The sequence below is a fragment of the Mytilus trossulus genome, chromosome 2 (assembly GCF_036588685.1).
Source record: "Mytilus trossulus isolate FHL-02 chromosome 2, PNRI_Mtr1.1.1.hap1, whole genome shotgun sequence".
In the NCBI taxonomy this organism is placed as follows: domain Eukaryota; kingdom Metazoa; phylum Mollusca; class Bivalvia; order Mytilida; family Mytilidae; genus Mytilus; species Mytilus trossulus.
The window spans coordinates 2,867,908-2,892,185 of NC_086374.1; the positions used below are offsets into that span (position 1 = coordinate 2,867,908).

At 31.4% G+C, this 24,278-nt stretch overlaps 1 protein-coding gene across 1 annotated transcript; it reads right to left on the bottom strand.

Moving 5' to 3' along the window:
* Positions 1–525: 525 nt before the first annotated feature.
* LOC134706274 (succinate--hydroxymethylglutarate CoA-transferase-like) lies at positions 526–19,872 on the bottom strand. The gene is made up of 14 exons (XM_063565048.1): positions 19,700–19,872; positions 18,767–18,827; positions 18,221–18,294; positions 17,462–17,547; positions 16,031–16,081; positions 14,969–15,089; positions 14,509–14,600; positions 14,107–14,250; positions 13,035–13,130; positions 8,912–8,983; positions 5,061–5,158; positions 3,985–4,087; positions 2,322–2,385; positions 526–1,316 (listed from the first exon to the last, which is right to left on the bottom strand). The coding sequence occupies exons 1-14, from the start codon at positions 19,773–19,775 to the stop codon at positions 1,168–1,170; spliced, it is 1,287 nt and encodes a 428-aa protein (XP_063421118.1). The 5' UTR covers positions 19,776–19,872; the 3' UTR covers positions 526–1,167.
* Between the last annotated feature and the right edge of the window lie 4,406 nt (positions 19,873–24,278).

A 24,278-nucleotide genomic window follows, 5' to 3' on the forward strand; every position in this document is an offset into this window, starting at 1 on the left:
GACCATGTGTTATCATGAATGAAAAGTTTTATTGAGTGATGCAATTGCTTACTGAATAACACGTTTGATAGCCAATCAAAATAAAGTATTATAATGAAACATACATCTTATGTAATTATTTCTGTGTAAAGCCTCTAGTAATATTCTAACAAGTTTGGCACAGTTCCAGAAATAAATGTTTATCCAGCACACTAATGTATCAGTACCAGCTTTGTGAGGTTAACCTAGATTTACGGACATGAACTTTAAAATGACTCCTAGATTTCTGTCAAACATTTTCATAAATATATTTTACAAACCACCACATGTCTAAATTGGTATCAAATAAATACTTCAAACTAATTATATTACCAACCAAAGGTGATTAGGGAGTTATTTCACACAGATCCAACCCCTAAAATTAGGAGATAACTGTATTGTATTTTAAGCTCCGACAGCATCAATTGGGGATTTGATGGTCGCAAATTAAGTTAACTGGCGACGCGTTAGCGGAGACAGTAAACGGGTATTTGTGACCATCAAATCCCCAATTGATGCCGTCGGAGCTTAAAATACAATATTGTTATCTCCATTCTAATGAAACCGACAGAAAACAACGTTAAAACATGTATTTAAAATCTGTCATATGCCGTCTGCGCTTGCGCGTACGTCCCATAGCATCAACTGTCAATTGATGCCATGTAAATAAGTGACGTTATCCAATCAAAATGAACGTGACAAACGTTGTTGCATTAGAATATATAATTGCTTAAATTCCCATGCTAATGCTTATGCTTACCATGCATACATGTGATGGACTGTGAAAATCAGATCAGCAGATTTGGAAATTTTGGTCAGGAGATTAGGACTCAGATCAGAAAGTTTTCTATCGACATAAATTCTGTCGTAAATACAGGGGTGTTTTTTCTCCTAAACAGGAGGACGGGAGGAGACCCCTGAAAACACGATTATTGTACTCCCGTCGGGAGGTTCACATGTATGACTATGTAAAGTTGCACCTGTAATAATCCTTTGATTCATAATTACATGTATCATCTAGTTTACTTTGCCTTTCTTTAACATTTAAAAAAAAAAAAAAAAATGGAAATATAAAAATAATGCATAATATGTCCTTTTGATAAATATAAATAAACATTGGTATTTGGTTTCTAGCTGTAGTGGAAGATATTATTGTATAACTTTTTTATCTCTCAAACTTTTAATGTCATTCTCTGATAAATTAAGCATGCTCTGTAATATTTCATTAGTATGTTGTCCAAGCGTTGGTGGTGGTAGTGTAGGTTTCATCTGTCTTTCACTGTACTTCACTGCCTTACCTATAAAATAAGTGAACAAAATGTCACAGCCTTTTAAACTCTTACAATCGTACAATTCGCTTTTTCAGAATGTAAAGGACTATGGGTAATCTCATTGTTCGTACACCAAAATGAAATATAACGTTAGGTCATTGGTTGTATTTCTATAGTTTATCATATTTCAAACCAATCACTACATTTTATTGTACGCTTTTCAAAATATTACCAACAATGCATTATATTCTGAAATGGTGAATTTCTATCGATAAATAAATAAGTTTTATTGTGTAAATTATAGTTTTGTCATTTATTAATAGGTGTAGTTATGTCATTTTTGACAATGAAAACATGTCATGCAGCCTCAGACAAGTTGGGCACCTCTATCTCAATCAATCATTTTCAGTAAATTTTTAGATTTCCCACAGCCAAATATGGATTTTGCAACAAATTCAAAACTAGGTAAGCATCATGTATTTGAAGTTTTAGCCTGAGATTGCTAGATCTGATGGCCTTAAATCACAATGGCTGGGGTTGTGGAGCGCCCAAGCCAGTCCATAACAAAATCTGTCAATTGTCAGAACTACTTTGGACAACTGCAACTACTGCTAAACTACTAACTGACAAAAACAAACAATTTTCATGATCAGTTTGTTTAAGAGTCTTGGGGTTTTCTGCCACATTGGATAATTACTATTTGCAATGTTCACATGTAAATGAAGAATGTTATGTGATTTTTAAACTACTAACTGACAAAAACAAACAATTTTTATGATCAGTTTGTTTAAGAGTCTTGGGGTTTTCTGCCACATTGGATAATTACTATTTGCAATGTTCACATGTAAATGAAGAAAGTTATGTGATTTTATCTTATTTTTTAAGACTGTTTTTCAACTATAGAATGTTTTTATCAATTATCATTGGTCAACCATTTTTCCATTAATATATCTTGCTCATATTTCCTAGTTGGATTCACAGGACCTCATCCAATGGTAGTCGGAATATTAAGATACAAACTTAATGACCTACCTGGTACTCTAACTTTTCCTGCTATAGAATGTTCCATCTCTAGGATCATATCATTGTGTAAAGTCTGAAATAAAGATCAAACAATGTAGACTTTAGAAAATTCAAAAATTGCTGAAAGTAATCAATGACAGCCACTGGATTACATGCACATAAAGAATGTACCATAGTTTAACATGTGTGGAGGTGCTAACCTCCCCTTGCCCGAGATTGTGTTGTTAAAACATAACTATCAATTCTAATCAACAAGGAAAGTCAATTGATCAGATAGACTTAAAGCAAGGGAAAACCAGATGCTCTGCAGGGCGCAGATTTATACGATTACAGAGTTTGAACCCTGAACAGTTGGGGCAAGTATGGACACAACATTCAAGCTTGATACAGCTCTGAATTTGGATTGTGATTAAGTAGTTGACATAGGTTTCTGACACAGAATGAATGTGGTCTTAGAAATTAAACTTAAAAACGACCATTACAAACTGTTACACCCCAGAGATTTGAAAGCTAATATAGTTTTACTGTGGTCTCCGTTCTACACTTGATACAAGCAGATGTCCTTTGTTGTGTTGTGATTCTTATGTTACAGAAGAAATAGCATAATTTGACCTTATATTATGACTTCTTTAAATCTATATATCTACTTTATTTATATGTGTAATTGTTCTTTTTGTATTTGTTTATTCTTAGTTTCAGTATAACGCGCCAAATGTAACGTTTCATGTTCTTATTTATGAAGAACTTGTGTATTACCTCACACGTAGTATAAAATAAGGAATGCATGTTCCTACGTTGAGCTTCTCTCCAAAAACCTCCATGCAGTTAGCAGTCTCTCTTAAAGTAGATTTGCTGCACCAAGTAAAGTTGCTTGGTGAAAGTATATAAATACAGTGCACCAAGTAGATTTTCCTGCACCAAGTAGATTTGCTGCACCGAGTAGGCTGAGTATTTGAATGCTGTGCACCAAGTAGATCTATTATTATTAAAGTTGGTGCAAGTAATGCACTTTGCCATATGACTTATTGTATATAATTAGTAACATGTTTTCTTTCTTGAACAGCTGTATTTGATGTATTGTTTAAATGGAAATAATACAATTTATGATGTTCCATTATGATTCTTATTATTACTTTCTTCTCCGGAGGCCCACAAAAGTAACTACGGGTGTATATCCTGACAAGAAAACCCCGGAACATTACAATACATATGTGTTCATAACTGCATAGCAAACCATAATTTTATAGTCCTTCCCTACGCCTATATCACCCTTCTCTGTCGCTCAGTAATTCTCGTATCAAGACTTCAAAATAAAACCAGGCATTATCAGTGACATCACAATGTGAGAGGAGAAGTTATCAGTGACGTCACAGTGGGAGAGGAGATGTTATCAAGCTTGCTTTCGTCAAGTGTAAAACTGTTTTAGGGAGAGGAAAAAAAGACCACTAATAGAATGATAAACAGATAGTTGGGTTTTCTACGTAAAGATATTGTAAAATATCAGCCACTCCGAACAATATGAAACTTTTTAGCTCGTTCTCTACCCTCACTCGCCATAAAAGGTTCACATTGCGGCTCACAGCTGATATTTTATGATATGAATGTGTAGACAACCCGATAATCTATACATATCTGTTTAATTTATTGCAGGAACCAATCTGTTATACCATACCTGTGGATCACTAAAGACGTTTTCCATATCATTCAGAGGACCATAGGGTATTCCACAACCATCAAACACATCTAACCAGGCTTTGGTCTTCTTTGTTATAAATCTGAAATTTAATAAAGACAAGTATTTGGCATACGTTCGGTCATCATTCAAATCTTTATTTCTGTTCAGAATGGGAGTCTCATGAAAAGACTATGGCATGTTGTATATCTATGACATATGTTATCAACTAACTGTCAGACAGAGAGCAAAAAAAAATCTTAAATTTTATTTTTGTTTTATGTTTTTTTATTGGTAATTTTCAGTACAAGTAAGATTTTTTTTTCAAATCCCATCTGAAATTTAGAATAAAAACAGTAAGAAGAAAGGTTCTAACTCTTGCCCCTAATAATGGTTTGTGAATAATGTGAATAAAACAGTAAGTAGAAAGGTTCTAACTCTTGCCCCTAATAATGGTTTGTGAATAATGTGAATAAAACAGTAAGTAGAAAGGTTCTAACCCTTGTCCCTAATAATGGTTTGTGAATAATGTGAATAAAACAGTAAGTAGAAAGGTTCTAACCCTTGTCCCTAATAATGGTTTGTGAATAATGTGAATAAAACAGTAAGTAGAAAGGTTCTAACCCCCTGCCCCTAATAATGGTTTGTGAATAATGTGAATAAAACAGTAAGTAGAAAGGTTATAACCCTTGCCCTTACTAATGGTTTGTGAATAATGTGAATAAAACAGTAAGTAGAAAGGTTCTAACCCTTGCCCTTAATAATGGTTTGTGAATAAAGTGAATAAAACAGTAAGTAGAAAGGTTCTAACCCTTGCCCTTAATAATGGTTTGTGAATAATGTGAATAAAACAGTAAGTAGAAAGGTTCTAACCCTTGCCCTTAATAATGGTTTGTGAATAAAGTGTATCAAACTGATTATTTAAAAGGAATACTATAATCAATACTGAGAAAATAGGATTAGAAATATTTTAGATAACCAGGCTGATGAAATCATTAAAAATAAACTAGAATTCAGGAACAATTACTCAGCAATTAGAAAACTAAGAAGAAATTTAATCAAGTTGAAACACTTACAAGTTGTCCAATATTGAGAGTAAACTCTTCCTATTATCCACACGAAGTTTGTTTGTTGTGTATTTGCTATCCTCCAACAAAGAATCCAGTCGTAACACCTAAAATGTATACATACAAGTCTTACAGTAACACCTAAAATGTATACATACAAGTCCTACAGTAACACCTAAAATGTATACATACAAGTCCTACAGTAACACCTAAAATGTATACATACAAGTTCTACAGTAACACCTAAAATGTATACATACAAGTCCTACAGTAACACCTAAAATGTATACATACAAGTCCTACAGTAACACCTAAAATGTATACATACAAGTCCTACAGTAACACCTAAAATGTATACATACACAGTAACACCTAAAATGTATACATACAAGTCCTACAGTAACACTTAAAATGTATACATACAAGTCCTACAGTAACACCTAAAATGTATACATACAAGTCCTACAGTAACACCTAAAATGTATACATACAAGTCCTACAGTAACACCTAAAATGTATACATACAAGTCCTACAGTAACACCTAAAATGTATACATACAAGTTCTACAGTAACACCTAAAATGTATACATACAAGTCCTACAGTAACACCTAAAATGTATACATACAAGTCCTACAGTAACACCTAAAATGTATACATACACAGTAACACCTAAAATGTATACATACAAGTCCTACAGTAACACCTAAAATGTATACATACACAGTAACACCTAAAATGTATACATACAAGTCCTACAGTAACACCTAAAATGTATACATACAAGTCCTACAGTAACACTTAAAATGTATACATACAAGTCCTACAGTAACACCTAAAATGTATACATACAAGTTCTACAGTAACACCTAAAATGTATACATACAAGTCCTACAGTAACACCTAAAATGTATACATACAAGTCCTACAGTAACACCTAAAATGTATACATACACAGTAACACCTAAAATGTATACATACAAGTCCTACAGTAACACTTAAAATGTATACATACAAGTCGTACAGTAACACCTAAAATGTATACATACAAGTCCTACAGTAACACCTAAAATGTATACATACAAGTCCTACAGTAACACCTAAAATGTATACATACAAGTCCTACAGTAACACCTAAAATGTATACATACACAGTAACACCTAAAATGTATACATACAAGTCCTACAGTAACACCTAAAATGTATACATACACAGTAACACCTAAAATGTATACATACAAGTCCTACAGTAACACCTAAAATGTATACATACAAGTCCTACAGTAACACTTAAAATGTATACATACAAGTCCTACAGTAACACCTAAAATGTATACATACAAGTTCTACAGTAACACCTAAAATGTATACATACAAGTCCTACAGTAACACCTAAAATGTATACATACAAGTCCTACAGTAACACCTAAAATGTATACATACAAGTCCTACAGTAACACCTAAAATGTATACATACACAGTAACACCTAAAATGTATACATACAAGTCCTACAGTAACACTTAAAATGTATACATACAAGTCGTACAGTAACACCTAAAATGTATACATACAAGTTCTACAGTAACACCTAAAATGTATACATAAAAGTCCTACAGTAACACCTAAAATGTATACATACAAGTCCTACAGTAACACCTAAAATGTATACATACACAGTAACACCTAAAATGTATACATACAAGTCCTACAGTAACACCTAAAATGTATACATACACAGTAACACCTAAAATGTATACATACAAGTCCTACAGTAACACCTAAAATGTATACATACAAGTCCTACAGTAACACTTAAAATGTATACATACAAGTCCTACAGTAACACCTAAAATGTATACATACAAGTTCTACAGTAACACCTAAAATGTATACATACAAGTCCTACAGTAACACCTAAAATGTATACATACAAGTCCTACAGTAACACCTAAAATGTATACATACACAGTAACACCTAAAATGTATACATACAAGTCCTACAGTAACACTTAAAATGTATACATACAAGTCCTACAGTAACACCTAAAATGTATACATACAAGTCCTACAGTAACACCTAAAATGTATACATACAAGTCCTACAGTAACACCTAAAATGTATACATACAAGTCCTACAGTAACACCTAAAATGTATACATACAAGTCCTACAGTAACACCTAAAATGTATACATACAAGTCCTACAGTAACACCTAAAATGTATACATACAAGTCCTACAGTAACACCTAAAATGTATACATACAAGTCCTACAGTAACAACTAAAATGTATACATACAAGTCCTACAGTTACACCTAAAATGTATACATACACAGTAACACCTAAAATGTATACATACAAGTCCTACAGTAACACCTAAAATGTATACATACAAGTCCTACAGTAACACCTAAAATGTATACATACAAGTCCTACAGTAACACCTAAAATGTATACATACAAGTCCTACAGTAACACTTAAAATGTATACATACAAGTCCTACAGTAACACTTAAAATGTATACATACAAGTCCTACAGTAACACCTAAAATGTATACATACAAGTCCTACAGTAACACCTAAAATGTATACATACACAGTAACACCTAAAATGTATACATACAAGTCCTACAGTAACACCTAAAATGTATACATACAAGTCCTACAGTAACACCTAAAATGTATACATACACAGTAACACCTAAAATGTATACATACAAGTCCTACAGTAACACCTAAAATGTATACATACAAGTTCTACAGTAACACCTAAAATGTATACATACAAGTCCTACAGTAACACCTAAAATGTATACATACAAGTTCTACAGTAACACCTAAAATGTATACATACAAGTCCTACAGTAACACCTAAAATGTATACATACAAGTCCTACAGTAACACCTAAAATGTATACATACAAGTCCTACAGTAACACCTAAAATGTATACATACAAGTTCTACAGTAACACCTAAAATGTATACATACAAGTCCTACAGTAACACCTAAAATGTATACATACACAGTAACACCTAAAATGTATACATACAAGTCCTACAGTAACACCTAAAATGTATACATACAAGTCCTACAGTAACACCTAAAATGTATACATACAAGTCCTACAGTAACACCTAAAATGTATACATACAAGTCCTACAGTAACACCTAAAATGTATACATACAAGTTCTACAGTAACACCTAAAATGTATACATACAAGTCCTACAGTAACACCTAAAATGTATACATACAAGTCCTACAGTAACAACTATAATTAATAGTAAAATGAAATGGTTAAAGGTTGAACGTTACAAACATGAATGGTAGATTACATTAATCACACTGAGAAAAAACAATCACATTTTCTCTGAACCTGAATAAAGGAAAGTCCAATAAATTTAAGTTCTTCTGTTAGAACTTTGATCCTTATTTAAGGCAGAATCCACAGTAATTACACTGAACCTTTCAAAAATTCTACTAATGAACTCATTTCCCATATGTACCATAAGGGTTAATTAAAAGTGGGTCTCATTGGGGTCTAAACGTGACACAGGATTGATGTTTTTGTGTAAGCGTGACACATGAAAGTCAAATTATTGTGTTGTGAAAATGGGAAATGAGGTCTAGTGGGATACGAGAATCTGACAAAACAGTAAGTGGGATCCTGGTTCGGAACCTCCCAATGAGAACCCCTTAAAACAAATCTGATTATAACTTTCATTAGCATGATTAAGTATGATATATCTAAACAGCAATGTCAAGAAGCAATAACTCTCACAAAGATCATAAAATATATAGGAGTTGTGGTTAAAATGAGTACAGATGGATGGACCAATTAGCTGTTAAAACACTCACCTTACATAAAGTCTGAAATTGTTTATCATTGCCTGCTCCAACAAGAATGTAGCTGTCCTTTGTCTTAAATGCCTAAAAAGTAAGTTTCTAAATCACTCAAGAGAGTTGCTAAAAATACAATGATATTGAACTCTTAAGAGTGCATGGATTGAAATGTCTTCATTGATTATAAGTGAATAATGAATTGACAGTCTTAGCAATAAAGTTTAAGAATACACATAAATCAATAGACTATGATAGTGAATTCTTTTAGACGATCTGTAAAAATTTTGAAGATTTAGATTTAACCTTAAACTAATTGCAACAGAAAATGTTTTAGTTCTAATCTATAGAATTATGCCCTTTATATACACAGACAAAAGTCCCATAAAATCTAACTTGAGTAAAACTCAAAATCAGCTTTTTTAATTTCTACGGAAATTAACATTTGAAGGGGAGATAACTCTTGCAAAAATGAGTCTTTTTTTTTAGTCAGTTTTTGGTTGTTTTCTTGAAATTTATGTTATGTATGATACTTTGATGGGGTTATAAAATTTGTATTTGACTAGTTTATTTAATCTTCTGCTCATGACACGTACAAAACCAAAGTGTTATGGGTAGTTTTATTTTTTTCATGCATTTTTCATTAAAGAAATTGCAATTTGAAGCTTTGTAACCATTTTGAAAAAATAATGTGAACATTTGGTCTTGTTTATATCTGTATATTGTATTTTTTCAGCAACTTACTTATCTAAAGAAACTTTAAACCACGAAAAGAAGAATACATGCTTAATTATTTTTTATTAAATTTGAGATTATTTACCCTGACATGTTGAAAAATTCAATAAAGGGTCAACAAATGAATTACCAAATTTAGATTATAGCTTGATAAAATATATGAAAACACCTTTAGAGTTGTTTGTTATACTGCTAAAAAAATCAAGAATCAAGACATTCTGTTGAGTAGAAGCAGTAGAGTTATAATTTTGTATCAATTGTTATTGATATTTCTGCCTTTTTTGCAAGAGTTATCTCCCTTTTCAATGCAAATCTTCATAGGAATTTTAAATGGTGATTTTTTTAGTCTTCCTCAAGAAAGATTCTATGGAACTTTTTTCTGTGTATATTAGTGTTATAATGCTAAAGATAAAAACTTTAAAAAATTCTGTTGCAATTACTTTCGGGTTAGAGTCAAATTTATGCTAGATTGACTGGGCTAATTCTACTGATAATCTGACAAAAACATGAACATCCATAACATTCAACTTTTTGACAGTCAAATTCAATAGGAAATACAAATGAAGGTATGGACTTCACTCATATCAATAACAACTCTTAAAGGTTATCTTCTGTGTTTTCACTTTTTATAAAACTTACGGTTAAAAATTTGTTTATTTATCATATAGAATTGACCTAATCCTGAAGCTTGATCTTTGATCATTAAATTTTGAAAGAGATCTAGTAGGTCAAGTAACTCCTGTATTATTAATAGGTCAATCTTATGACTAACTAGTAGACACAAATTAAAATAACTGATGCTTTATAAATTGCATCACAATGCATAGCATGCTTACATGAATCTTACCTCAAAATTTCAGGAAGCACTAAATGTAGATAGAGAAAATTGACATAAAATATGTAATGGGATAGACAAATACAACATAGTTTGACTGAACGGATGTAAACAACTATCCCCCTTCAGCAAGGGTACAATGCCTATATGGAATCCAGTTCTACTCAGCTACTTTTTCATAGGTACTATTTCTGTAATAAAACCAGATGCTCCGCAGGGCGTAGCTTTATACGACCGCAGAGGTAGAACCCTGAACGGTTGGGGCAAGTATGGACACAACATTCAAGCTGGATTCAGCTCTAAATTTGGATTGTGATTAAATAGTTGACACAGCATAGGTTTCTAACACAGAATGAATGTGTTCTAATGAACTTATTTTTTTTTGTTTTCTCTAAGAGCAATTCACTATGCTGTTGAATAGTAATCCTCTCAAAAAAATGTTTGAAGAAATTTTCTTTTTATTTATGAAATTTCAAATGAGAAAAATTGAACCCAATTTTTTTAATCACATCCCCCTTTCCATTATTCCAAAACTAATCTCAATTAAAATATTCTAATGGAGTTTGCAACAATAACTACTCATTTCAATACATCATAAAATATTAAGATTTAAGATGTAAAAAAACTGCTTGTTATCACTGAATGGTAAAGATTATTTTAATTTATCAGTTGGTAGTAAAAAGTGAATATACATTGTATATTGTATATAACAAAGATTTAAGTTGACTCTGGACAAAGAAAGATAACTCCAATAAAAAAAATTATTGCTATTGCACAATAAGATATTTCTTGCTTACTATTCTGGACAAAGAAAGATAACTCTAATTACAAAAAAAAATTGCTATTTCACAATATTGTGCAATTAGATATTTCTTGCCATTGCGCAATACTGTGCAATTGAAAAGACTTGCTATTGCACAATACTTAATATAATAATTTTAGATCCTGATTTGGACCAACTTGAAAACTGGACCCATAATCAAGAATCTAAGTACATGTTTAGATTCAGCATATCAAAGAGTCCCAAGAATTCAATTTTTGTTAAAATCAAACTTAGTTTAATATTGGACCCTTTGGACTTTAATGTAGACCAATTTGAAAACAGGACCAAAAATGAAGAATCTACATACACAGTTAGATTTGGCATATCAAAGAACCCCATTTATTCAATTTTTTATGAAATCAAACAAAGTTTAATTTTGGACCCCGATTTGGACCAACTTGAAAACTGGGCCAATAATCAAGAATCTAAGTACATTTTTAGATTCAACATATCAAAGAACCCAACCGATTCATTTTTTGTCAAAAGCAAACTTAGTTTAATTTTGGACCCTTTGGACCTTAATGTAGACCAATTTGAAAACGGGACCAAAAGTTAAGAATCTACATAAACAGTTAGATTCGGCATATCAAAGAACCCCAATTATTCAATTTTGATGAAATCAAACAAAGTTTAATTTTGGACCCTTTGGGCCCCTTATTCCTAAACTGTTGGGACCAAAACTCCCAAAAACAATACCAACCTTCCTTTTATGGTCATAAACCTTGTGTTTAAATTTCATAGATTTCTATTTACTTATACTAACGTTATGGTGCGAAAACCAAGATAAATGCTTATTTGGGTCCCTTTTTGGCCCCTAATTCCTAAACTGTTGGGACCTAAACTCCCAAAATCAATACCAACCTTCCTTTTGTGGTTATAAACATTGTGTTTAAATTTCATTGATTTCTATATACTTAAACTAAAGTTATTGTGCGAAAACCAAGAATAATGCTTATTTGGGCCCTTTTTGGCCCCTAATTCCTAAACTGTTGAAACCAAAACTCCCAAAATCAATCCCAACCTTTCTTTTGTGGTCATAAACCTTGTGTCAAAATTTCATAGATTTCTATTAACTTAAACTACAGTTATAGTGCGAAAACCAAGAAAATGCTTATTTGGGCCCTTTTTGGCCCCTAATTCCTAAAATGTTGGGACCAAAACTCCCATAATCAATACCAACCTTCCTTTTATGGTCATAAACCTTGTGTTAAAATTTCATAGATTTCTATTCACTTTTACTTAAGTTAGAGTGCGAAAACTAAAAGTATTCGGACGACGAAGACGACGACGCCAACGTGATAGCAATATACGACAAAATTTTTTTCAAAATTTGCGGTCGTATAAAAAATGCAGTACTGGAAATTTACTTTTAATATTTAGTACTATTTCTTTACTTTAAAACTATTGTAATATTTAGGTACTTGTAATTTACAGTACAATGTACTTGATTTGTACTAAATATTTTGGTACAGAAATACATTGTAATACAATATTCTTGAAAATCATAACTTAAATTTGAAATAGAAAAAACTTTCAAAATGCTGAAAATGTAACAGTAGTACCCAAAAATTTTTAGTACCTAAATTTCAAGTACAAATAAAGTACTGTAAAATACAGGTACCTTAATATTACAATAATTTTAGAGTAACAAAATAGTACTGAATTTTAAAAGTAGATTTCCAGTACTACACATTTTTAGTACAGAAATAGTACCTATGCAAAAGTAGCTGTGTAGTAAATATATATACCTGATAAGGAACAATACTTTGATGGGCTGTACCATGTCTTTTAGCTTCCATTCCAGCATTCAGATAATTTGATCCAATATTAATTAACGATGCAACCTAAATAGAACCAAACACGCTTCAGAAAGTTTGTTCATTATATTTGTCAAGGCCATCAAAAAAAAAACATAAAGGGAGTTAATTTCAAATTATCAGATTTATAAGTTTTTCTTAACTTTATTTTTGTCTAAAATGTTTTTTGGAGAAATAAATATAAACCTTCTTTTTTCTTATCTCTGAGAATCATAATGTAGAAGACATCAACATGTCAACATATTAATTTTAGATGTTTTTTACCCTTCCAAAAACAATTAACTATAAATTTAGCCCAGAGTTTCAAAAACAAATTGTTTTACATATATAAAATCGAACAGGAATAAAGCTTACAATATAAAAAGCAAAGTTTAAAACGACCTAAATCATTTTAACAGTGTACATGTATGATGAATGATCATTATGAAATATCTTCAAATTATATGTTGAGTTCACACGTAATTCGAATTTCAATTTGCATTAACTAATTCGAAACGTTTATTTCTGAATGTAAGTTCTAAATCAAATTGCAATGCGCATGAAATTTTCTTTACTGTCTGAATGAGTTAATTTTTAATTTGTATTAACAAAACACATTTCTTATGCCAATTGGATAATGCAAATTAGCCAATTTGAATCAATTTGAATTAAAAAAAGAAGAGTGTGTGAACAGGATTAGCGAATTCAATCGAATTTACTTCAGATTAAATGAAGATTCATTACAAGCACACTTTACTTTGAAATTGTGACCTAGAAATATAAGTTCTTTTTCACCTTTAAAAAAACCATCATCCTTTCAAAACTGGTCAAATTGATGAACTGTTAAAAATGTATTATCCTGCAATGTGTGCCTTTGATAGACAAACCTAAATACGTAAAATTATTAAAATGAAATAAAGATAATTTAACTTGTAATCAGCACATATCTTTGTGCATACATAAATATGAGTTTATGGTTTTGTGCATGCTATAAATATGTGTGTTTGCATGTCTGACTAATTACCTGCGTTGAGAATAAGTTACAGTCTATATGTTGTCCTCTCCCCGTAATCTGTCTCTGTAAAACTGCTGCTAAGATAGCCCCATGGGCATAAAGTCCCGTGGATAGATCAGTCATAGCCACACCTACTTTACAAGGGTCTCCATCCTATAGATGAACCAGTATGTTGAATAAATAGAATATTAGAAAATACAATTGTGATAAAACAGAACATAAATATATAGAAGAGGAATATAAATCTTGAAAGTAGAACTATGCTTTCATTGACAGACAATATTTTAAAAACTGGAAACTTAATTTAAATATTAAAACTTAAACAAAATTCTGTGAAATTTTCACTTACAATGCTTTTCATATATATGACTAAAAAGGTACAATTGACTATTTTGGGTGTTCATACCTCACCTCTGGTCCAGTGATCTGCATTAATCCACCCACTCCTGATACAATTACATCATATCCTGCTCGTTGTGAGTAAGGGCCTGTTTGACCATATCCTGACAATCAAGAATCATTTTTTAACAATTAAATCAAAGCATGGCCAAGTGCATGACTGCATATAAACCCCACTTTTTTGCATCTGCACAATGTGCCAGCCCTGTATCAATAATTCTCAAAAACCCTTTTTCACAAACAAAAAACTAAGACAATTCAAATACTTCTGGGGTATTGGTGAAAGTTTTTCTGTTGAAAACGTTCATTTTAACACTTTAATAGGTCAATGTCATAAAATATAAACTGTTTTGTACTCAGTGCAAAACTGGGTATGGGCGAGGTTCTTCCCCAGTTTCTCAGCCTCATACAAAACAGTTTATATTTTCCTGACGTTGACCAAATATTGTATAACTATAAATCTGTAGCCTACCTGTTATAGAACAGTAAATTAACTGAGGAGCTATCTCACTAAGATGTTTGTACCCAAGGCTGTACTGGTCAAGTTTACCAGGGATATAATTCTCAACCATAACATCACATTGCTTGGCCAACTGTAAAAATAAAAAGAACATTAATTTAGAGAAACATATACATGTAAAGGCTCTACAGACCTTCATTCATGAAAATGTTTTAACTGAGGTAGATATTTGTACAATTTGGAAATTAGTATGGCGTTCATTATCACTGAACTAGTGTATATTTGTTTAGGGGCCAGCTGAAGGACGCCTCCTTGAAGACCTGTTGGTGACCTTCTGCTGTTGTTTTTTCTATGGTAGGGTTGTTGTCTCTTTGATACATTCCCAATTTTCATTCTCAATTTTATGTTTACTTTAAAGGGTCTGAATATTCAACTAAATAATTTTAAACAAATTAGAATGTGGTCGTTTTCTATATTTTTTAGTTTTCTAGAATCAAACACTATGTGGAATAAAAATAAATAGAAGAAAACCTGTATATGCATACAAAATATAGTTGAGGTTTTTCAGAAACTTATTAGAAAATAATTTCACTCTTTAATTTTATACTGCATATATAAGGTAAATTTATTTCACATCAATTTCACGTGAATTTGAATTCATGTAAATCTCATGTAAAATTCACATGAATTAATTTTACCTCAAACGAGCTTATACGTGAAACTCACATGAAATCTGTTTATGTGAGTTTCACATGAATCTCATATGAAACTCATGCAAATTTAATGTGAATTTCACGTTAAAATTCACATGAATTTTACGATGAAATTAACATGAATTTTACATGGAAATTAACATGAACTTCATATAAATAAATTTTACATGAACTTCACACAAATGTTAAAAATAAAGTAATTCAAACTACTTTTAAATTTTCAAATTCAATTAAATCGTTTGAGGTGAATCTCATGTGAAATTTTTTATGTGAATTTCACGTGAGCAAATTTTGCCTATAGATAAATAGGTACAAAATGTAAATACTTAAAAAAAAAAAAAAAAATCCTGATAAAACTTACCTTTTGTATAAGATCTTGGCCATCTTTAGTTCTGATGTCAATAGCAATACTCTGAAATATAACAGGAAATATGGAGGAATCTTAATGCATATTGAGCTATTGTTGTTAAGGACAGACAGTTTACAAATTATAACTATAATTGTGTTGCATCAAAGTAAAATGTAAACTGAATCTTAGTAAAACTTGTGTCTGATCCTTTTGTCATTTTGAACAATAAAATATGTTTAAACTAACTGAATCTTGCAGTTTTGGAACTTGCAGAATAATACAACTAAAATAATAAGTAAAATAGCATGAATGCAAATGGAAACATCAACTTTCACTCTAAGATATGATTTCGTCAATGAAAATACAAATTGCAGGTCTCTGAATTTTCTATTCATTTCCATTCAATTGTCACATGTTTAAAAGAGATAACTAGCAAAGATATTTGTACATATGAATTAAAATCAGAGCTGACATGGGTAATATCTCAAAGAGACAGTAACTAAATAACACACAAAAACAAAAGACATCTGCAGGAAAATACAAATACTTGAACAATTAGCAAGTTTTTACACAATATATCAATATGTCAAACACTTCATTGCCCTGTTTGTATCAAAGTTGTGAATAGAATATAGAGACAATCAAAGATCTGCCGTGAGTACAAAATTCCTAAAATGAAAACATGAAGACAATGAATTGACAAAGTTCCAGACTTCCAAAAGGCACATGCCTAGTTGATGAGATTTTTTTAAAATCTCAACTCAACTTTAGGGGAGTAGCTGGACACATAAAAGGTACATTATAGTCATTATAGTAAACAAACATAAATCTATAATACATAGTTAGATAAAAGAAGATGACAACTCTCCATCCAAGTCACAATTTGTAAAAAGTAAACAATTATAGTCAAAGAACAACCTTCGACACAAAGGCTTGACTAACAATCAACATCAAGCTATAAAGAGCCTCAAAATGAAAAATTTCAGAAAGGAAAACAAATAGTCTAATATAAACAAGAATGTGTCCAAAGCGCACGGATGCCCCATCCAAACTATCATTTTCTATGTACAATGGATAGTGAAAATGTGAAAAAATCTAATTTGGCACTTAAATTAGAAAGATCATATCATAAGGAACATGTGTACTAAGTTTCAAGTAGATTGGTTTTCAACTTCATCAAAAACTACTTCAACCAAAAACATTAACCTGAAGCGGGACAAACGGACAGAATAACGAACAGACAAACAGACAGAGGCACAGACCAGAAAACATAATGCCCATAAATGGGGCATAAAAATAAAATACAGGTTCATACCGTTTTCATGTCAGGCTATAGTGCAATATTTACTTTAAAGCATTGTATGTATATGTGATGCATTAAACAGCTAGAGACTTTGTCTCTTTGTTGTTGGGTTTAACTAATAAATAGTATTAAGTCATAACCTTTTTGTTTCTATTCACAGTCAAAAAATAAACACTTTCCTTGCCACAAAATGGAGGTCCCCATGACCTTGTATCATCCCCTGCTCCTAATAAAAAAATAAAGATAGTGTTTACAGTAATCCCATCAACCACACATTACAAAATTCATTCTATATGTTTTGTGAAAAGAAACAACTGTATCTTGTTTTATGTCTCTCATTTACTTGTTATGCTTGTTTTATTTTTATCATGTTATGAGTTTCAAAGTCTAGATGTTTAATTTTAATTGGCTAAACTATAACATTTGTCTTATTTTATGACACTAAAGTGTAAAAGAAGATTATTTAACATAAGTTTATAAACTTTAATTAAAATATATTTACTATTTTCAATATCAAAAAATCTTGACATACAACATGAACCATGAAAATTGTTTTATTGGTAGATTACTTGTTGTTTACTTCAATATTATCTGCACAATCAGGAAAACCTTTCTCTAATAAATGAAGAATGTGTCCATGGGACACTGATAATGCCCCCTTGCATATAACATTATGAAGGGACATAAGTCATGTTAGTCCAGAAAGGTAAAAGTGATGCAACCTGAATTAGAACTTAATCTCAGTTTTGTGGGTAATAAGCATTGTGTATAAGTTTCATTATATTTGGTTGAGGCAAACTACTTATTTTGGATGTACGTATGTACAGACAAGGGCAAAAGACACATTGTATTCATTTAACATTATCATAATGAATATTAATGAAATAAATCAATGTTACCAGGCTTTTCGACCTTGATGATTTCAGCACCCAGATCTCCTAGAATCATGGTACAATATGGACCAGCTAAAATCCTGCAAAAAAAATGATTTGGCTATTAAGTAGTACACAACATTTACAAAGTGGTGCAATCTCAATACTGTTAATCAATTCATTAGTGTAAATTTTTCCCCTTTTTTTTTTTTTTTTTGCTTTCTTGCCGATTTAAAGAGCTTGTGCTGTATTGTTTTTTTATTTATAACTTTTTTTATGAATGTTCTCACGATAAGAATGATTGAAATTCAGGATATTTGTGACAATCCAATTTCATTATTGACTCAAAAATAAAAGCTTGCAAAAATAAGTTTGTTTTCAGAATAAGGCGAAGATACCTTGTTAAAGCCATACTTTAACCATTTTAACATTGATTATTTATAAACAATGTGTTATCCCTCTCACTACTACCTTCTCTATTTTTCTTTATAAATGGGTTCAATTTTTAAATAAATACAAAACTCTTAATTTTCCTACTCTTTCTCTATGCTGTTAAACTAAAAAGTATAGAACCTGCTGATATCTAAAATCTTGAGTCCATCTAAAGGTAGCTTACATTTCTCAGCCTTTGTACCTATAGTGAAATAAGAAATAAATGCATCAATCATAAATGTAACAGTATTCATCAATACAAATTTTAATCAAATAAAGTTATCTAGCAGGCCTTCAGATTTTAAAAGAAAATAATTCAAAAACTTTTCAGCCAGGAAATAAAAGCTAAGTCTTCATTGATTACTAGTAGTCATCTGATGGAAGTGTATGGTCCTGACATTCAGAAGATATCAGAAGACTAACCAAAGGCTTTTGAAGCTACCATGAGGTGTTAATATGGTGGAGACTATTCTATGTGCAGTACCTATAAGGCCAAAAAAATATTAAAATACGTCTGTTTAAGGTTACATCATCAAAATAAACAGGGTAGGTAGGTACGTATTTTTATTTTATTTTCTGCAGTCTGTCTTGCCGTGGTCAGAGTTGTACATGGGCTGAAGTTACCTGTATTTTTAATGATTGGATTATTTCCCTTTGTTATTGATTGGAAAAAAATGGCGGGGAAATGTTTAAAACTTAAAACAGCTATCATATTCATGATTTATATGAAATGTATCAGGCAACACGATCTTCACTTTTAAAGCGAGTTCAGTTTATTTTTCACTTTACAATGGAATTAAAATGGCTTAGGGTTGACGCTCAAAATAGGGTCGGTCTGGTAACCGTAAACAGACATATATTTTTTTTGGGCATTTGTCCCATAGACTGCATAGTCTGTGCTGGTGCAGAGACCAACACTTAGACCAAGAACCTGTTGGGCAAGTTCCCATAGTTTAGGACTTTATTCATTATAGGTTGAAAAATACAGGCAAAGTTTAGATGTACAGTTTATGAAATGTCCTATATTTTGACTTTAGTGGAACTTTAATAAAAATTTGTGATAAATAAACCTACAATATGGACAGTGATTTTTCTTTAAATGCTTCAATGAAGTCCTTGAGGTCAGAAAACTTTTGAATATTCGTTGCATCTTTATTAGAGCCTTGACGTTGAGGAGACTAGTCCTATATCAAATATTTTAATCTCAGATGTCGGATACCAACAGTATAGGAGAAAGAAGCGGCAATTTCTGTATCTATATCTGTATCGATTTAAATTTTGCCAATGTAGGCACACCTCCAATGGAGTTGAGTATGTTATCCTTCACCACACAATATTATAATACACAATGAATGTCTTATCCATGAATACACGGTAATATATCGATAAAAATGATTTCTATAATGAAACTGTTATGCACATAATATAATATATATAATTTGACAATAAAAAGATAAAATGTATCTTTAATTTTGATTTGTATCAGTGTATGTAAAGTGCGGATCCTAAAATATCATTTTTACTGTATATGCCATAAATGTCTAATGTAGAATGATAAATAAACAGACGACCTTTTTTTAATTTTTGAAGAAAATGAAGAAAATTAGTTAAAATGTATATGTTCAGAAATACATAATACTAATAAAACAAAGTAAGAGGTGCGAGCGGGGTTTTATCGCGCCTAAAGCCATCCAGCTGTGAAATATATACTAAAATAGGTGAATATTTAGGATATTTCACGAACAGATCGTGCAGGTGCTTTATAACTAACAGGTACTGAGATGTTGTTGCAGTAAAAAATATTCATTTTAATACAATTATTAAAGTTGTATAACGTAGAATATGTTTTGTCATTCAGTTTCTTCATATTTAACTAAATTCCACTATGATGATTTCGTAATGCTAGTCATGTTTACTGTCGAATAATGATAATATTCTTTCATTTTCACTGTGGAGCGAATCATTAGTATTGTATATATGCGGTGCATTTTCACTGTATAATTATTTTTTTTTTTATCTTTTACAGCTCATTTCTTTAAGCATGTAGAGCAAGACTTTAGTTGATTTGCTTGCTTTTTTTTATTGGATAATCATTATGATAACACCCAATTTAATTCAAATATTAAAAATACAGGTTAAACTATGCCTATTCATATTGTTTAAAAATGCCAATCGTATTTACAAAGTTTGTATAGACAATTATACAAACAAAGCAAGCAAGCCAACCAAAGTTTTGCTTTACATGCATTAGGAAATTAGCTGTAAAGCCTTAATTTAGGCGACTTGCTCAAACAATAGTTAAAGTAAGAGAAAGATTTGATAAAATTTAACTTACGGAGGAAAGTTTGGTTTTAAAACACTCTAATAAATTCAATAGAAATAACATTTATTTCAAATGTATTCCATTTAGTTTCTTATAAAGCGTATAAGGATCTTTATCCTTATTTTTTTTTTATCCATTTCCATGACACTTCACCACTAATTACGTACATCTTGATATAGATTGCACCTTTGTTTTCCCGTTAAAAAAGGTTTTACACTGGAGCCCTTTATAACTTGCTGTTCGGTGTGAGCCAAGACTCCATGTTGAAGACCGTATATTGACGTATAATGGTCTACTTTTATAAATTGTGACTCGGATGGAGAGTTGTCTCATTGTCACGTACGACATCTATAAATGGATCAAAAACTAAACGAGACGGGATAAAAAGGGATAAAAAAAAATCCACGCTACTTTTTTAATATATTTGTAGGACTCTAAAGTGTGATGGGGACGCTAAAGTACGATGGTCACGCTAAAGTGCGATGGTCTACGCTAAAGTACGATGCCTACACACGCTAAAGTGCGATGGTCCGCGAAAATATAGAAGCAATAAACGTACTATGGATTATGACGTGAACAGTCTTTAATACAAACAAAAAATGAACATGCCGTAAGATAAATGTCGAATATTTGATTTACAACTTCAAAGCAAATGTCATGACTTACACAATTGAAACATGATAACCGTGTTTTGTCGGCTGAAGCAAATGTGGATTTTTCGGTGCTAGAAGAAGGGCTTTTGTCCTACAGTCGACCATCTTACTATACAGATACAAAAGTATACGCATAAGTATCCTTTGTCCTGTTTCTATTTGAAGCCAACGGCTACATTGAAATCATTGTGTATGTTGGGGAACTTGCAGTTTACTTTGCCGTTCCCGTTTAAATATTGTCGATTTTAATGAAAAGTAAAGTCAGTAAAATAAAGGTACTTTATATTTCCATGCGTAAATCATAAATTGTCTGCTAAAAAAATAGAACGAATTTTGTATTTGTAATTTACAATGACGACTTTGAGAGAAGATTGCTCACATTAATGATAGACTGTGTGAACGGCAAGCTACACTAATTATCCAAATATGTGATACCGGTATGACATAAAAAAAAAAAACCATATACAGGATATTAAGATTTTTGTCACACCTAAACTACAATTTAGCAATTATTACGTGGTCGTTCTTCTTAATTTAAAACAATGATCACTTAAGCCTACGGGTAATTATAAAGCCTTTCAAATATGTCATAAAACCTTGTCCTAGCTTTCGCGAGAAGACTATTTTTTAAATCCGTGATCTTTAATATTTTAAGCCCTTAATCATTACCCTTTTAGTCCATCGCACTTTAGCGTGATAACCATCGTACTTTAGCGAACAAACAGCCATCGCACTTTAGCGTGATGCACCATCATACTTTAGCGTAGACCATCGCACTTTAGCGTGGCCATCGCACTTTAGAGTACCATCGTACTTTAGAGTCCTACATATTTATAATGGGCTTAATATGAGTCAAAATAGAGTAAAATAGTGGGTCGCATTTGGGTATAAGCGTCACGCCGGATTGCCGATTTTTTGCAAGCGTGACAGGTGAAATTTCAAATGAGACCCCAGAATAAGATATTTTTGTATATTCATCCTATTGTTACAGTCATGCCTTCAAAAACAAATGTATCCGATGCATGCATTTTTTTTTTATATTTTTGGTCCCTTTTTCAATTTTGTGGGGTCCAAATTTATAGACAAAAGTCCTTTAATATAGATATTTGGAATTCGTTGACATGCTGAATCTAACCGTGTATCTAGTTTGGGGATTTTTTGCCTAGTTGCTGAAATAGCCAACATAGAGTTCCAAAGGGTCTAAAATCAACAAAAATGAATTGTAGCATGCATTTTGTGTACAATAACCCAAATGTGCATGGTTTTACCTCTGCGGTAGTATCCATTCGCGCAAGTAGGGGCCCACTGACTGCCTAACAGGGCTCACTGCTGTCACGCTCCAGTGATTCCCTATATAAGTTAAAATCAAGGAGAAACGTAATCTGAAGAATACAATATGACATTTTGAGAATCGCTTTTGTTACAAGTTTGAAAAGCTATATATTTGATGAAGAATGAATGAGGAGTTTGTATTTCAATTTGAAAATACATGTATCATAAATCCTAAAGTCATCAACTAAGTTTTTTTTCATTTGTTGCAAGTGCATTTATCACATAATTCTACAATAAAAATTCCTCGCATCTTTGAAAATTCTACATTAATAATGACTGCACTAACAGTGATAATTCATCGCATCTATAGTTAAAATGGATCGCTTTCAATAATCGATATGCTATATTATGATGCTTTTTATAACACTTATTTGAACTTTAATGCTATGTTTGTATATTATAAAGACATATCACAATGAAAATATGTTAAAACTTAACTTAAAATCCTTTAACTTGATATTTTCAAAACGTAAACAAATACAGTTTTCCCATGATCCTAAAATTCTACAATAGACATACCCGCATATAACAGTAAAAATGAACTAGCTGGATTCGCACTTTATATACACTGATATTTACTCTTCATGAATATTTTTTTTTCTTTTCACATTTTTGTTGTCATATAGCTTCATATGCAGATTGTTACTTAGCTGTCTACACACACTTTCTAGTTGTCCAGCAATATTTTGATCAATTTCATTGTTACGTTTATCTTTATTGTCTATGAATGATTTCCATTTTGGTAAGTGGATTGTCCAGATAGTTTTCTATATTTTCTAGTATATAACAAGTAGTTTTTTTTATATCAATGAACCAACTGTCTTTCTGCTTTTCTCCACACATTTGAAGTTTCAGTTGGTACAATGCCAGTCTAGAGAGTATATAAATGGCTGGGTCTGCTGTATTGGTAGATAATGATAATAGCTGTTTAAATAATTTCTTGTGGTATAGTTTTAAAGTTGTTAGTGATTTTCCTTTTTGGATCAAAATTTCTAGTCCATTAGTTAGAATTGGTGGTACAAAAGTTTTAACTAGTGTGATAATTGTTTCTGGGTCTAAACCGTTGGTTCCATGTAGACCTGATCCCATTAAACTATATAAATAAACTCATCATAGATACCAGGACTAAATTTTGTATATACGCCAGACGCCCGTTTCGTCTACAAAAGACTCATCAGTGAGGCTCGAATCAAAAAAAAGGTAAAAATGCCAAAAAAAGTACTAAGTTGAAGAGCATTGAGGACCAAAATTCATAAAATATATGCCAAATACAGCTAAGGTATTCTATGCCCGAGATAGAAAAGCCTTTGTATTTCAAAAATTCAAAATTTTGTTAGCAGTTAAT

Bases quoted from the DNA above. Each gene is read 5' to 3' on its own strand.
- LOC134706274 (XM_063565048.1), bottom strand. From the start codon at position 19,775: ATGCAACGAATATTCAAAAGTTTTCTGACCTCAAGGACTTCATTGAAG. The intron at 15,090-16,030 runs GTAAGTTTTATC...TTATTTTTACAG, and splicing joins GCCAAGATCTTATACAAAAG to TTGGCCAAGCAATGTGATGT. The intron at 1,317-2,321 runs GTAGGTCATTAA...CTTATTTTATAG, and splicing joins AGGAAAAGTTAGAGTACCAG to GTAAGGCAGTGAAGTACAGT.